The sequence below is a fragment of the Triturus cristatus genome, chromosome 1_1 (genome assembly GCF_964204655.1).
Source record: "Triturus cristatus chromosome 1_1, aTriCri1.1, whole genome shotgun sequence".
In the NCBI taxonomy this organism is placed as follows: domain Eukaryota; kingdom Metazoa; phylum Chordata; class Amphibia; order Caudata; family Salamandridae; genus Triturus; species Triturus cristatus.
The window spans coordinates 113855532-113871950 of record NC_140579.1 but is presented as its reverse complement, the minus strand read 5'-3'; the positions used below and the strand labels follow the sequence as shown (position 1 = coordinate 113871950).

Below are 16419 nucleotides of genomic sequence, written 5' to 3'. Positions count from 1 at the left end.
AGGGGGCGGGGGCTTCTCGCCCCCGCTACCCTCCTCCTTTCTGTCCTTGCTCCATCTTACATGCACTTCAATTCATGGCTTCCCTTTTGCTATGCATTAACCACGGTAGTCATGGCAGAGGCTTCTAAGCGCTAAAAGAGCTGAGGCAAGAGAAGGCGCAAAACCTTTTTTTTCTTTTCTTTTGCAGTCAGTATATTGCGCCAAATCAACCCAGGATAGCGCTTTACACGAGCACCAGTCACATTAGAACAAGTCACGTTCATGTCATGGACACGGGAAGGTGAAGTGATTTGCCCAGAATCACAGGATGTTGAACCGACGCCGGGACTCGAATCTGATTCCTTAGTTCCAAAGTCAGCAGCTCTGTAATGACCCATCCTCTCCCAGCCAATAACATCGAGGGCTTCTAGGCACTTTAGAGTCTGAGCACTGGCCGCGCTCGCTACAGCAACAGAAACAAAGAAAGCGAAACAAATACAGAGATAGGGTCAAGACTGGAAAGATAAATTACACAAGGACAAAGGGGGCTGAGGGGTGACACTCCTGTGCAGACTCTTCATTGTGGTCTGCAGCCAGGACAGGTCGCGGGGGCTTCTAAGCACTGAGGAAAGGATCAGAAGGGAACTCAAAAGGACAGAAGCCAGGCTCTACCTAGTAAGTGATGACGCGCTGCACTTCCGCCTTATAATTGGAGGGTCCCTCAGTCTCCATGCACTGGGAGGGCTGAGCTCACTCAGATCTTGTTCAGTTATCATCAGAGGTTCCCTCCTCCTTCCCCACCCAACATTGGACCAAAGCCTCCGTTTCTGGGAAATCAGACCATCTCCTGTCACAGATGCGCTATCCGTCCGCTGGAGGGCGCAGGTGAAGCGCAAACCATTCATGCTACCAGTGCTCTGTCACCAGAGCAGCGGGGGATTTCACCTCAGAAACTTCTAAGCACTAACAGACCTGGCGCAAGAGAAGGAGGGAAATCTGTTTTTTTTTGCAGTTTTATTTAATGCGAAATTGGTCCAAGGGAGCGCTTTACACGAGCACCATTCACATTAAAGGACACATTCATATATCGGACATGGGAAGGACAAAGGGGTCAGGACAGAATCACAGGGTGCGGAGCCAACGCTGGAACTCGAACCCGAATCCCAGTTCTAAAGTCGACAGCTCTGGCCATAACGACGCATCCTCTCCCAGCCGATATTAACATCGAGGGCTTCTAAGCACTTTAGAGTCTGAGCACAGACGTGCTCACCAAAGGAACAGAAACAAAGGGAGCAAAAAGAAACAAATACAGAGAGAGGGTCAAAACTGGAGGGAGAAATAACACAAGGGTAATGGGGGAGGAGTGAAATCACTGGTTAGACTCTTCACTGTTGTCTGCAACAAGGATAGACAAGGGGACTTCTAAGCACTATATAAAAGGAGCTCTAAAGAAAGGAATACAACGAAACTTCTGGCTCTTTACTTTCACTTGTACTTGCTTCAACTAGGTCCTCCTTGGTGGGTTCCGCTCTCCCTCCGAGCCCTGGGATGAGCTGAGTTCAGATCGTGTGAGGTTCTCACCGGAGCGGGTCCTCGCTTAAGGCTGTGGTTATTGCCCTCTCTGTGACCTCACTGCTGCCCCCCACCCTCATAATGACCTGGGGTGCCCCCCTTCACCTGCTGCTCCTGGGTGGGCTATGGCTGCAGCCGGCCTGGGCAGGTGAGTGACCTGTGGAGGGGGAACACATCGTGGGTGGGGGAGTGAATAGGCAGGTGGACTCCACTGGAGTGTGTGAGGGCTGTGTGTGAGGATCAGTGTAACATGGGGAGAGGGCTGTGTGTGGGGATCAGTGTAACATTGGGTGAGGGCTTTATGTGGTGATCTGGGTAACACAGGGTGAGGGCTGTTTGTGGGGATCAGTGTAACACAGGGTGAGGGCTATTTGTGGGGATCTGTGTAACACAGGGTGAGGGCTGTGTCTGGGGATCTGTGTAACATGGGATGGGGCTGTGTGTGGGTATCAGTGTAATGGGGTGAGGGCTGAGTGTGGGGATCAGTGTAACACAGAGTGAGGGCTGTTTGTGGGGATCTGTGTAACACAGGGTGAGGGCTGTGAGTGGTGATCAGTGTAACATGGGGTGAGGCTGTGTGTGGGGATCAGTGTAACACAGAGTTAGGGCTGTGTGTGGGGATCAGTGTAACACGGGCTGGGGCTGTGTGTGGGGATCAGTGTAACACAGAGTGAGGGCTGTGTGTGGGGATCAGTGTAAGACGGGGTGACGGAGCTGTGTGTGGGGATCAGTGTAACCCGGGGTGAGGGATGTGTGTGAGGATCAAGGTAACACAGGGAGGGCTGTCTGTGGGGATCAGTGTAACATTGGGTGAGCGCTGTGTGTGGGGATCAGTGTAACACAGGGTGAGTGCTGTGTGTGGGGATCTGTGTAACATGGGGTGGGGGCTGTGTGTGGGTATCAGTGTAATGGCGTGTAGGCTGAGTGTGGGGATCAGTGTAACATGGGGTGAGTGCTGTGTGTGGGGATCAGTGTAACACAGGGAGGACTGTGTGTGGGCATCAGTGTAACATTGGGTGATGGCTGTGTGTGGATCAGTATAACACGAGGTGAGGACTGTGTGTGGGGATCAGTGTAACACAGGGAGGGCTGTGTGTGGGGATCAGTGTAACATGGGGTGAGGGCTGTGTGTGGGGATCAATGTAACACAGGGTGAGGGCTGTGTGTGGGGATCAGTGGGCTGTGTGTGGGTATCAGTGTAATGGGGTGAGGGCTGAGTGTGGGGATCAGTGTAACCCAGAGTGAGGGCTGTTTGTGGGGATCTGTGTAACACAGGGTGAGGGCTGTGAGTGGTGATAAGTGTAATATGGGGTGAGGCTGTGTGTGGGGATCAGTGTAACACAGAGTTAGGGCTGTGTGTGGGGATCAGTGTAACACGGGCTGGGGCTGTGTGTGGGGATCAGTGTAACACAGAGTGAGGGCTGTGTGTGGAGATCAGTGTAAGACGGGGTGACGGAGCTGTGTGTGGGGATCAGTGTAACCTGGGGTGAGGGATGTGTGTGAGGATCAAGGTAACACAGGGAGGGCTGTGTGTGGGGATCAGTGTAACATTGGGTGAGCGCTGTGTGTGGGGATCAGTGTAACACAGGGTGAGGGCTGTGTGTGGGGATCTGTGTAACATGGGGTGGGGGCTGTGTGTGGGTATCAGTGTAATGGGGTGTGGGCTGAGTGTGGGGATCAGTGTAACATGGGGTGAGTGCTGTGTGTGGGGATCAGTGTAAGACAGGGAGGACTGTGTGTGGGCATCAGTGTAACATTGGGTGATGGCTGTGTGTGGATCAGTATAACACGGGGTGAGGACTGTGTGTGGGGATCAGTGTAACACAGGGAGGGCTGTGTTTGGGGATCAGTGTAACATGGGGTGAGGGCTGTGTGTGGGGATCAATGTAACAAGGTGAGGGCTGTGTGTGGGGATCAGTGGGCAGTGTGTGGGGATCAGTGTAACACAGAGTAGGGCTGTGTGTGGGGATCAGTGTAACACGGGGTGAGGGCTGTGTGTGGGATCAGTGTAACACAGGGTGAGGGCTATTTGTGGGGATCTGTGTAACACAGGGTGAGGGCTATTTGTGGGGATCTGTGTAACACAGGGTGAGGGCTGTGTCTGGGGATCTGTGTAACATGGGATGGGGGCTGTGTGTGGGTATCAGTGTAATGGGGTGAGGGCTGAGTGTGGGGATCAGTGTAACACAGAGTGAGGGCTGTTTGTGGGGATCTGTGTAACACAGGGTGAGGGCTGTGAGTGGTGATCAGTGTAACATGGGGTGAGGCTGTGTGTGGGGATCAGTGTAACACAGAGTTAGGGCTGTGTGTGGGGATCAGTGTAACACGGGCTGGGGCTGTGTGTGGGGATCAGTGTAACACAGAGTGAGGGCTGTGTGTGGGGATCAGTGTAAGACGGGGTGACGGAGCTGTGTGTGGGGATCAGTGTAACCCGGGGTGAGGGATGTGTGTGAGGATCAAGGTAACACAGGGAGGGCTGTCTGTGGGGATCAGTGTAACATTGGGTGAGCGCTGTGTGTGGGGATCAGTGTAACACAGGGTGAGTGCTGTGTGTGGGGATCTGTGTAACATGGGGTGGGGGCTGTGTGTGGGTATCAGTGTAATGGCGTGTAGGCTGAGTGTGGGGATCAGTGTAACATGGGGTGAGTGCTGTGTGTGGGGATCAGTGTAACACGGGGAGGACTGTGTGTGGGCATCAGTGTAACATTGGGTGATGGCTGTGTGTGGATCAGTATAACACGGGGTGAGGACTGTGTGTGGGGATCAGTGTAACACAGGGAGGGCTGTGTGTGGGGATCAGTGTAACATGGGGTGAGGGCTGTGTGTGGGGATCAATGTAACACAGGGTGAGGGCTGTGTGTGGGGATCAGTGGGCTGTGTGTGGGTATCAGTGTAATGGGGTGAGGGCTGAGTGTGGGGATCAGTGTAACCCAGAGTGAGGGCTGTTTGTGGGGATCTGTGTAACACAGGGTGAGGGCTGTGAGTGGTGATAAGTGTAATATGGGGTGAGGCTGTGTGTGGGGATCAGTGTAACACAGAGTTAGGGCTGTGTGTGGGGATCAGTGTAACACGGGCTGGGGCTGTGTGTGGGGATCAGTGTAACACAGAGTGAGGGCTGTGTGTGGAGATCAGTGTAAGACGGGGTGACGGAGCTGTGTGTGGGGATCAGTGTAACCTGGGGTGAGGGATGTGTGTGAGGATCAAGGTAACACAGGGAGGGCTGTGTGTGGGGATCAGTGTAACATTGGGTGAGCGCTGTGTGTGGGGATCAGTGTAACACAGGGTGAGGGCTGTGTGTGGGGATCTGTGTAACATGGGGTGGGGGCTGTGTGTGGGTATCAGTGTAATGGGGTGTGGGCTGAGTGTGGGGATCAGTGTAACATGGGGTGAGTGCTGTGTGTAGGGATCAGTGTAAGACAGGGAGGACTGTGTGTGGGCATCAGTGTAACATTGGGTGATGGCTGTGTGTGGATCAGTATAACACGGGGTGAGGACTGTGTGTGGGGATCAGTGTAACACAGGGAGGGCTGTGTTTGGGGATCAGTGTAACACGGGGTGAGGGCTGTGTGTGGGGATCAATGTAACAAGGTGAGGGCTGTGTGTGGGGATCAGTGGGCAGTGTGTGGGGATCAGTGTAACACAGAGTAGGGCTGTGTGTGGGGATCAGTGTAACACGGGGTGAGGGCTGTGTGTGGGATCAGTGTAACAGGTGGGAGGGCTGTGTGTGGGGATCAGTGTAACATGAGGTGAGGGCTATGTGTGGGGCTCAGTGTAACACATGGTGAGGGCTGTGTGCGGGGATCTGTGTAACACGGGGTGAGGGCTGTGTGTGGAGGATCAGTGTAAAATAGGGTGAGGGCTGTGGGTGGGGATCAGTGTAACACAGGGTGAGGGCTGTGTGTGGAGATCAGTGTAACACAGGGTGAGGGCTGTGTGTGGGGATCAGTGTATCAGTGAGGGCTGTGTGTAGGGATCAGTGTAACACAGGGTGAGGTCTGTGTGTGGGGATCAGTGTAACACAGGGTGAGGGATGTGTGGGGGATCAGTGTAACACGGGGTGAGGGCTGTGTGTGGGGATCAGTGTAACACGGAGTGAGGGCTGTGTGTGAGGATCAGTGTAACATGGGGAGTGGGCTGTGTGTGGGTATCAGTGTAATGGGGTGTGGGCTGAGTGTGGAGATCAGTGTAACATGGGGTGAGTGCTGTGTGTGGGGATCAGTGTAACATGGGGAGGACTGTGTGTGGGCATCAGTGTAACATTGGGTGATGGCTGTGTGTGGATCAGTGTAACACGGGGTGAGGACTGTGTGTGGGGATCAGTGTAACACAGGGAGGGCTGTGTGTGGGGATCAGTGTAACATGGGGTGAGGGATGTGTGTGGGGATCAATGTAACACAGGGTGAGGGCTGTGTGTGGGGATCAGTAGGCTGTGTATCGGGATCAGTATAACACGGGGTGTTGCTGTGTGTGGGGATCAGTGTAACAAGGTGAGGGCTGTGTGTGGGGATCAGTGGGCTGTGTGTGGGGACCAGTGCAACATGGGGTGGGGCTGTGTGTGGGAATCAGTGTAACACGGGGTGAGGGCTGTGTGTGGGGATCAGTGTAACACAGGGTGAGGGCTGTGTGCGGGGATCTGTGTAACACGGGGTGAGGGCTGTGTGTGGAGGATCAGTGTAAAATAGGGTGAGGGCTGTGGGTGGGGATCAGTGTAACACGGGGTGAGGGCTGTGTGTGGAGATCAGTGTAACACAGGGTGAGGGCTGTGTGTGGGGGATCAGTGTAACAGTGATGGCTGTGTGTGGGGATCACTGTAACACAGGGTGAGGTCTGTGTGTGGGGATCAGTGTAACACAGGGTGAGGGATGTGTGGGGATCAGTGTAACACGGGGTGAGGGCTGTGTGTGGGGATCAGTGTAACACGGAGTGAGGGCTGTGTGTGAGGATCAGTGTAACATGGGGAGTGGGCTGTGTGTGGGTATCAGTGTAATGGGGTGTGGGCTGAGTGTGGAGATCAGTGTAACATGGGGTGAGTGCTGTGTGTGGGGATCAGTGTAACATGGGGAGGACTGTGTGTGGGCATCAGTGTAACATTGGGTGATGGCTGTGTGTGGATCAGTGTAACACGGGGTGAGGACTGTGTGTGGGGATCAGTGTAACACAGGGAGGGCTGTGTGTGGGGATCAGTGTATCATTGGGTGAGCGCTGTGTGTGGGGATCAGTGTAACACAGGGTGAGTGCTGTGTGTGGGGATCTGTGTAACATGGGGTGGGGGCTGTGTGTGGGTATCAGTGTAATGGGGTGTGGGCTGAGTGTGGGGATCAGTGTAACATGGGGTGAGTGCTGTGTGTGGGGATCAGTGTAACACGGGGAGGACTGTGTGTGGGCATCAGTGTAACATTGGGTGATGGCTGTGTGTGGATCAGTATAACACGGGGTGAGGACTGTGTGTGGGGATCAGTGTAACACAGGGAGAGCTGTGTGTGGGGATCAGTGTAACATGGGGTGAGGGCTGTGTGTGGGGATCAATGTAACACAGGATGAGGGCTGTGTGTGGGGATCAGTGGGCTGTGTGTGGGTATCAGTGTAATGGGGTGAGGGCTGAGTGTGGGGATCAGTGTAACCCAGAGTGAGGGCTGTTTGTGGGGATCTGTGTAACACAGGGTGAGGGCTGTGAGTGGTGATAAGTGTTATATGGGGTGAGGCTGTGTGTGGGGATCAGTGTAACACAGAGTTAGGGCTGTGTGTGGGGATCAGTGTAACACGGGCTGGGGCTGTGTGTGGGGATCAGTGTAACACAGAGTGAGGGCTGTGTGTGGAGATCAGTGTAAGACGGGGTGACGGAGCTGTGTGTGGGGATCAGTGTAACCTGGGGTGAGGGATGTGTGTGAGGATCAAGGTAACACAGGGAGGGCTGTGTGTGGGGATCAGTGTAACATTGGGTGAGCGCTGTGTGTGGGGATCAGTGTAACACAGGGTGAGGGCTGTGTGTGGGGATCTGTGTAACATGGGGGGTATCAGTGTAATGGGGTGTGGGCTGAGTGTGGGGATCAGTGTAACATGGGGTGAGTGCTGTGTGTGGGAATCAGTGTAAGACAGGGAGGACTGTGTGTGGGCATCAGTGTAACATTGGGTGATGGCTGTGTGTGGATCAGTATAACACGGGGTGAGGACTGTGTGTGGGGATCAGTGTAACACAGGGAGGGCTGTGTTTGGGGATCAGTGTAACACGGGGTGAGGGCTGTGTGTGGGGATCAATGTAACAAGGTGAGGGCTGTGTGTGGGGATCAGTGGGCAGTGTGTGGGGATCAGTGTAACACAGAGTAGGGCTGTGTGTGGGGATCAGTGTAACACGGGGTGAGGGCTGTGTGTGGGATCAGTGTAACAGGTGGGAGGGCTGTGTGTGGGGATCAGTGTAACATGAGGTGAGGGCTATGTGTGGGGCTCAGTGTAACACATGGTGAGGGCTGTGTGCGGGGATCTGTGTAACACGGGGTGAGGGCTGTGTGTGGGGGATCAGTGTAAAATAGGGTGAGGGCTGTGGGTGGGGATCAGTGTAACACGGGGTGAGGGCTGTGTGTGGAGATCAGTGTAACACAGGGTGAGGGCTGTGTGTGGGGATCAGTGTAACAGTGAGGGCTGTGTGTAGGGATCAGTGTAACACAGGGTGAGGTCTGTGTGTGGGGATCAGTGTAACACAGGGTGAGGGATGTGTGGGGGATCAGTGTAACACGGGGTGAGGGCTGTGTGTGGGGATCAGTGTAACACAGAGTGAGGGCTGTGTGTGAGGATCAGTGTAACATGGGGAGTGGGCTGTGTGTGGGTATCAGTGTAATGGGGTGTGGGCTGAGTGTGGAGATCAGTGTAACATGGGGTGAGTGCTGTGTGTGGGGATCAGTGTAACATGGGGAGGACTGTGTGTGGGCATCAGTGTAACATTGGGTGATGGCTGTGTGTGGATCAGTGTAACACGGGGTGAGGACTGTGTGTGGGGATCAGTGTAACACAGGGAGGGCTGTGTGTGGGGATCAGTGTAACATGGGGTGAGGGATGTGTGTGGGGATCAATGTAACACAGGGTGAGGGCTGTGTGTGGGGATCAGTAGGCTGTGTATCGGGATCAGTATAACACGGGGTGTTGCTGTGTGTGGGGATCAGTGTAACAAGGTGAGGGCTGTGTGTGGGGATCAGTGGGCTGTGTGTGGGGACCAGTGCAACATGGGGTGGGGCTGTGTGTGGGAATCAGTGTAACACGGGGTGAGGGCTGTGTGTGGGGATCAGTGTAACACAGGGTGAGGGCTGTGTGCAGGGATCTGTGTAACACGGGGTGAGGGCTGTGTGTGGAGGATCAGTGTAAAATAGGGTGAGGGCTGTGGGTGGGGATCAGTGTAACACGGGGTGAGGGCTGTGTGTGGAGATCAGTGTAACACAGGGTGAGGGCTGTGTGTGGGGGATCAGTGTAACAGTGAGGGCTGTGTGTGGGGATCAGTGTAACACAGGGTGAGGTCTGTGTGTGGGGATCAGTGTAACACAGGGTGAGGGATGTGTGGGGATCAGTGTAACACGGGGTGAGGGCTGTGTGTGGGGATCAGTGTAACACGGAGTGAGGGCTGTGTGTGAGGATCAGTGTAACATGGGGAGTGGGCTGTGTGTGGGTATCAGTGTAATGGGGTGTGGGCTGAGTGTGGAGATCAGTGTAACATGGGGTGAGTGCTGTGTGTGGGGATCAGTGTAACATGGGGAGGACTGTGTGTGGGCATCAGTGTAACATTGGGTGATGGCTGTGTGTGGATCAGTGTAACACGGGGTGAGGACTGTGTGTGGGGATCAGTGTAACACAGGGAGGGCTGTGTGTGGGGATCAGTGTAACATGGGGTGAGGGATGTGTGTGGGGATCTGTGTAACACAGGGTGAGGGCTGTGTGTGGGGATCAGTAGGTTGTGTGTGGGGATCAGTGTAACACGGGGTGGGGCTGTGTGTGGGGATCAGTGTAACAAGGTGAGGGCTGTGTGTGGGGATCAGTGGGTTGTGTGTGGGGACCAGTGCAACATGGGGTGGGGCTGTGTGTGGGAATCAGTGTAACACGGGGTGAGGGCTGTGTGTGGGGATCAGTGGAACACAGGGTGAGGGCTGTGTGTGAGGATCAGTGTAACACGGGGTGAGGGCTGTGTGTGGGGATCTGTGTAACACGGGGTGAGGGCTGTGTGTGGAGGATCAGTGTAAAATGGGGTGAGGGCTGTGGGTGGGGATCAATGTAACATGGGGTGAGGGGTGTGTGTGAGGATCTGTGTAACAAGGGGTGAGGGCTGTGTGTGGGGATCAGTGTAACACGGGGTGAGGACTGTTTGTGGGGATATGTGTAACACGGGGTGAGGGCCGTGTATGGGGATCTGTGTAACAAGGGGGAGGGCTGTGTGTGGGGCTCAGTGTAACACGGAGTGAGGGCTGTGTGTGAGGATCAGTGTAACATGGGGAGAGGGCTGTGTGTGGGGATCAGTGTAACATGGGGTGAGGGCTTTATGTGGTGATCTGAGTAACACAGGTGAGGGCTGTATGTGAGGATCAGTGTAAGATGGGGTGAGGGCTGTGTGTGGCAATCTGAGTAACATGGGGTGAGGGCAGTATAACATGGAGTGAGGGCTGTGTGTGGGGTTCAGTATAACACAGGGTGAGGGCTGTGTGTGGGGATCAGTGTAACACGGAGTGGGGCTGTGTGTGGGGATCAGTGTAACACGAGGTGAGGTCTGTGTGTGGGGGTCAGTGTAACATGGGGTGGGGGCTGTGTTTGGAGCTCAGTATAACACGGGGTGATGGCTGAGTGTAGGGATCCGTGTAACACAGGGTGAGGGCTGTGTTTGGAGATCCTTGTAACACGGGGTGAGGGCTGTGTGTGGGGATCAGTGTAACACAGGGTGAGGGCTGTGTGTGGGGATCAGTGTAACATGGGGTGGGGCTGTGTGTGGGGATCAGTGTAACATGGCGTGAGAGCTGTGTTCAGATCAGTGTAACATGGAGTGGGGCTGTGTGTGGGGATCAGTGTAACACGAGGTGAGGTCTGTGTGTGGGGTTCAGTGTAACATGGGGTGGGGGCAGTGTTTGGGGCTCAGTATAACACGGGGTGATGGCTGAGTGTAGGGATCCGTGTAACACAGGGTGAGGGCTGTGTTTGGGGATCCTTGTAACACGGGGTGAGGGCTGTGTGTGGGGATCAGTGTAACACAGGGTGAGGGATGTGTGTGGGGATCTGTGTAACACAGGGTGATGGCTGTGTGTGGGGATCAGCGTAACACAGAGTGAGGGCTGTGCATGAGGATCAGTCAGTGTTTTAAATGGGAAAAAATAAGTGCAGGTACTCATTAAAATGAGCTAGCGGTCTAGTGAGGGGGCGGGGCCAGGGGCGGGGCTAAGGGCGAGAAATGAAGATACTTAACAACTTCTATATTAGTTGCAACACATTCCACAACACATGAGAAATGTGTTTATATAAACAAAGCAGGTTAACGCATTACACAAAATGAAAGAGAAATGAGAAAATATGTTAACATTTCCTTTTTTTGCAATAGTTGCATCTTCCTAATGTCACACTGTTAATTGCTGTTTGGCACAATACTACATATTTTTAAGCACGCGAGTAGGAAGAAACTGAAAATACCCCCACATCGCACCAAAGCTCTAATGGCACCCAGCAAATTAAGCAACTCATCATGACCCTCCCCAGAAGATACCTCTTGTCTCTTCCATCAATCTATCCATTCATCCTTTCATCCTACCATTCACCTGCTGATGTCCACCATTTAACCGTTACATTCTATTGTCTATTCAGTCTTTCATCAATCATTCAGTTTTTCACCATTCCGTCTATCCACCCTTCATATCCAAACCCATCCATCCATCCATCCATCCATCCATCCATCCATCCATCCATCCATCCATCCATCTCCAAACCTATCCATTCATCCTTTCACTCATCCATTTCTTTATCCACCCTTTCGCTCATCCATCCATTAACCCTTTTACTCCTTTATTCCATCCACCCTTTCACTCAATCCCTCCTTTCACTCGTCCATCATCCACCCTTTCATCCATCCTCCCTACTTTTCATTTATCCATCCAATCTTTCACTTATCCACCCATCATCCGCACTTTCATCCAATCATCCACCCTCTTTTACTCATGCATGCTTTCACTCATCCATCTATTCATCCACCCTTGCTCACTCATCCATCCACTCACTCATCCACTCACCCACTTACCAACCCTCCCTTATTAACTTTATTTACGGATCTTTGTTGCCGAGCAGACATGTACAAATAAATTGCCACAAATTTTCTTTAAAATACCTCCTGAGAATGTCTTCATTCTCTCTCTCTTTCTTTCCCTTTTTTCGTACAAAAACAGGCATACTGTCAAACATAGCAGACACACAAAAGACTCAGGTATGATAAAAGCCATCTTTTCTCTTCACCTACCATGGCTTTTTTAATTGCCACCAGTGATGGTCTGGCCGTAGCCTGATTGCCACTGCCATGATTCCTGTGTTTGCATAAAGTACAGGATAGTGTGAATGTGATTGACAGCACAGGGCCTGAACGGACCCTGCTCTGTCAAGCACAGCTTGATGGTGAGCACTTGACATTATTCAAATGAACCCTGCTGAATACCTTAGCTGGGGCTCAGATCGGGGCTACAGAAGCGGCTCCTTGGCTGCCAGAGATACGTATGGCCAGGTACTCCCTACACCCCCTCCTTCCCAACAAAAGACCCGTGACAGGGGAGAAGTTTTTGGAGGCAGGGGGCGTGACACACCCCGGCCGTATTAATTATACGAAATTAATAAACATTAAAATTCAATTTTCACAAAAACACAGCAGAAAATATACTTTACACAGATTACAATTGATAAATTACAGATATCAAATGGCTAACCTTAACATAACTCTAATACAAAGGTTTCCTGTCCATATCTAAACATATCTTTATCAATCTTTACAAACATTATTTTCTGCGTACCTAAAAGGGGCCTACGGCAAGGTCACTAACTGGTGTCAGATCCTTATCAAATTGTAAACACGCCCTCCAGCCGGAGAGCGCATGTGCAGAGGGCCCGTTCACCATGAGGGTACTTCCCCCCCCCCACGGTTACCCCCGTACGCTCTATACCTGATCTCCATAAAGGGGCCCTTGCAGCCGCTGTGCACGTGCGGGATGGCCAATCAGCCTAGAGAAAGCGTGACTCCCTCCTCCCCCGCACCCAACTGCCCCTGGAGTTCTAGGAGAGACCACTTGTCCCTCCCACTTTGGCGACACCATTCGGGAATGGCGCCGCCCTCTAAGGACCTTAAATTTCCTGCTCACCAATCATGACCTTACCGCCTGACCAAAATACATCAATAATACAACGATAGCTGACCTGTGGAAAAACAAATTTAGCATTTCAGACACCGTTTTTCACAATTATCCTCAAAATTTAAAGCACAACCGCTAGCTTACTTTTCCCTGAACCGAACCACTACAACCTATTTGCTTCTAGGGGATGGTGGGTGGGAAAACAAATGTTACCGCCTCCTAGCGAGGCGTGGGGGGGGGCAAGCTGGGGAGCCAGGAACCAAGAGGAGGCTTCCTGGGCTCCCCAGCCCTTTATAGCCCTGGTCGGATGTTTGCCCCTCGGCGCGGCCCGGAAGCGATTTGAATCGCTTGCGGGTCACGCTCAAGCCCGGGACCTATGAGGGAGAGGGCGAGGCGGCAGCCGCGTCACAAGGGTGCGCGAAAGGCATGCTCCCCCCTCTCCCCCACCGTCGTGGAGGGGGCCGGCTCGACCGCCATACCTTTTGGCGTGGCCGATGCCGACCCCGCCGTTCTATATAGCCAGGTACTCCCTATACCCCCTACTTCCCAACGAAAGACCCGTGACAGGGAAGAAGTTTTTGGAGGCAGGGGGCGTGACACCCCCCGGCCGTATTTATTATACGAAATTAATAAACATTAAAATTCAATTTTCACAAAAACATAGCAGAAAATATACTTTACACAGATTACAATTGATAAGTTACAGATATCAAATGGCTAACCTTAACATAACTCTAATACAAAGGTTTCCTGTCCATATCTAAACATATCTTTATCAATCTTTACAAACTTTATTTTCTGCGTACCTAAAAGGGGTCTACGGCAAGGTCACTAACTGGTGTCAGATCCTTATCAAATTGTAACCACGCCCTCCAGCCGGAGTGCGCATGCGCAGAGGGCCCGTTCACCATGAGGGTACTTCCCTCCCCCCCGGTTACCCCCATACGCTCTATACCTGATCTCCATAAAGGGGCCCTTGCAGCCGCTGTGCACGTGCGGGATGGCCAATCAGCCTAGAGAAAGCGTGACTCCCTCCTCCCCCGCACCCAACTGCCCCTGGAGTTCTAGGAGAGACCAGTTGTCCCTCCCACTTGGGCGACACCATTCGGGAATGGCGCCGCCCTCTAAGGACCTTAAATTTCCTGCTCACCAATCATGACCTTACCGCCACAGGCTAGCATAGTTGACCGACTATCTAGCCCCCCCCCCTGTGCTCACTAGAAAGGTCATCCCCTGCGCCTAAGGCCCCTCAACCATGCCAACATATTCTCTAGGAACACCTCGTTGCCTACCTGGGATAAGTGGACGCCATCTTTTAAGAAGCACGGCTCCCCCCTAATGCATCCATGAGCGATGGTCTGTAAGTGGGGAGCCCTGAAAAGTCTCTCAAGTTTTGTATTTATTCTCCTTGCAGAGTGATTCAACGCCTTTACAGAACCCCCCCCTCTCTATTGGAACCGGGATATCATCTGGGACCACCCAATAGTGCAGCCCTGACAAGTCTTAGCTAACCAGCCTATCTCAGTGACTATCGTTTCCACCAACCCTCTTCTTCCCAGTCTTGCTAAATCATTCCCCCCCAAGTGCAGGATGATTATATCCGGGGGCGGGCCCCATTTCCTTAACAGGTCCAGTATGATAACCCGGAACCGATCAAAACATAGCCCCCCTTTTCCATGGCATGCGATCTCAAACCCTGCCTGCCGCGCTCTTTCCCTGTAATCACCTGTAGAAAAAAGGTTAGACAGACGCCTTACATATGAATGGCCTATGATCCACACAGTCTGAAACGTTTGCCTTTGTGGTGATGATATCCGCGCTGCCGATTGTTGCTGGTGCAGTGTCTTGAGTTTCTCCCCTGCGTGACAGGCTCGAGAAACTGTAATGAAAGCAGAAAGACCATGCATCAGCGTTGTGTGCCTCTCTTAGTCACAACATGTGTAGGCGCACATAACGTTTGTAATAATTGGACACCCATCTCCCTATCTTCTGTACGTCGCCGTTTGAAAGACCCCTGGCCGCTGCTTCAGTGGCAGCCCCTATCCTAAAGGAGTGAGTACCAAAACACTCTGGATTCTGACCCACCTTCAGAATTGCCATGTCCAACACCCTTTTAAATTGGAAGCGTGTCAGCCGGACCCCATCCTCATGGATCAAGAAAGGCCCCCCTACGTTAAGTGGTCTAACCTGCAAATAGCCCTCAACGAGTGATACAGGGCAGCACGGGTTACCTTGTGCCCGGTGGAGAACCACCCCGTCACCCCGGGCCTCCTGATCAGTCTTGGACTTCCTGATTGATATCAATAGGGCATCGGCCCTGACTTTAAGGCATCCAAACTGCAGGCCGCCGTGCATGTCTAGTTTGTTTTGGGCCACCAACTTCCCAATACGGAAATCGCCGTAAAAAGCTAATGAAAAGGCCGCCGTGAATAACCGGACTTCACTTGATGTGTTGCAAGTTGCGGGGAGGGCTGCTATTATTGACGTGAGAAGCTGCACCCCAATTGGCTGCCTCGTGTCTGGGGTCGACCCCTGGAGGCGTCGCCACCCTTTCAGAGCCTTCCTTACCGTGAAACTGTTAGTGGGATCACCCCTGTCCCTGATCTGAGCGAAGAAGGAAATCACCGCCACCTGTTTCTTATCTGCGGCCGCCGAACGCCCGTTGGCCCTTAACCAACCTAAGTATGAAATGAGTGCCCCTGTGTCGTGCCACCGTTCCACCCACCCCTCACCCAAGAAAGAACAATATTGCCAGAACGCCCCTTCGTATGCTTTCCTGGTTCTGGGTGCTAGACTCGCTGCCACGAGGTCTGGTAAGCAGGGGCACCAATCTGCCAAAGTCGTTCTGGGAAGAGGGTTGCACGCTCGGTTGTATGACATAATTTCGACAGACAGAAAATCGACCTACAAATATATCGCAACAAAAATATCGATGTCAAGAATATCGACATCCTATCTACAACATGGTAAGTACAAAAATATCGAAAATTAAATATCGATGTCAAAAATATCGTTATTAAAAATATCGGTTTTCTTTTACTTTAAAAATATATGTAAAATAAACCAAATTATACTTAGAAATTAAATAAACATAATTAAATATATTGTATAGTATTTAAAATGTATAATTATTATATATAATTTAATAAAACTTTAATTAAACATATACATATAATATATAATATATATACTTACTTAATAATTAATTTTAATAATAATTTCTGTAACGTATAAATTATTAAATGTTTTTAAAAATTACCAATACATCTATACACATAGAACAATAACATTAATAAATATTTAATAATTACATATAGCAAATAATAATCAATATTTTTAATGTGAATAATTTTTTATTATTAATGATATATTACAATAGCAAAAATAATACAAAACATATTAAATATCAGACACAATAAAACTACTAGTCCAACTCCAACAAAAACAACAGTAAGGAAAATGTTGGATACCGTAGGGGTAAAAATTACTATTCCAACTCCAAAGAGTGCAACAGTAGGGAAAGCGT

General features: G+C 51.7%; 1 protein-coding gene across 3 annotated transcripts in view; it reads left to right on the top strand.

Moving 5' to 3' along the window:
- The first annotated feature begins 1028 nt into the window (after positions 1-1028).
- The window catches only part of LOC146869698 (saoe class I histocompatibility antigen, A alpha chain-like), a 274622-nt gene continuing 259231 nt past the window's right edge, over positions 1029-16419 (top strand). Inside the window, exon 1 of one of the 3 annotated variants that reach the window (XM_085612321.1) lies at positions 1029-1699. In XM_085612321.1, the coding sequence (XP_085468447.1) occupies positions 1633-1699 (67 nt within the window). In that variant the 5' untranslated portion in view covers positions 1029-1632. The remainder of the gene's footprint in view (positions 1700-16419) is intronic. The other 2 variants (XM_085612399.1, XM_085612231.1) reach the window with 2 other exon arrangements.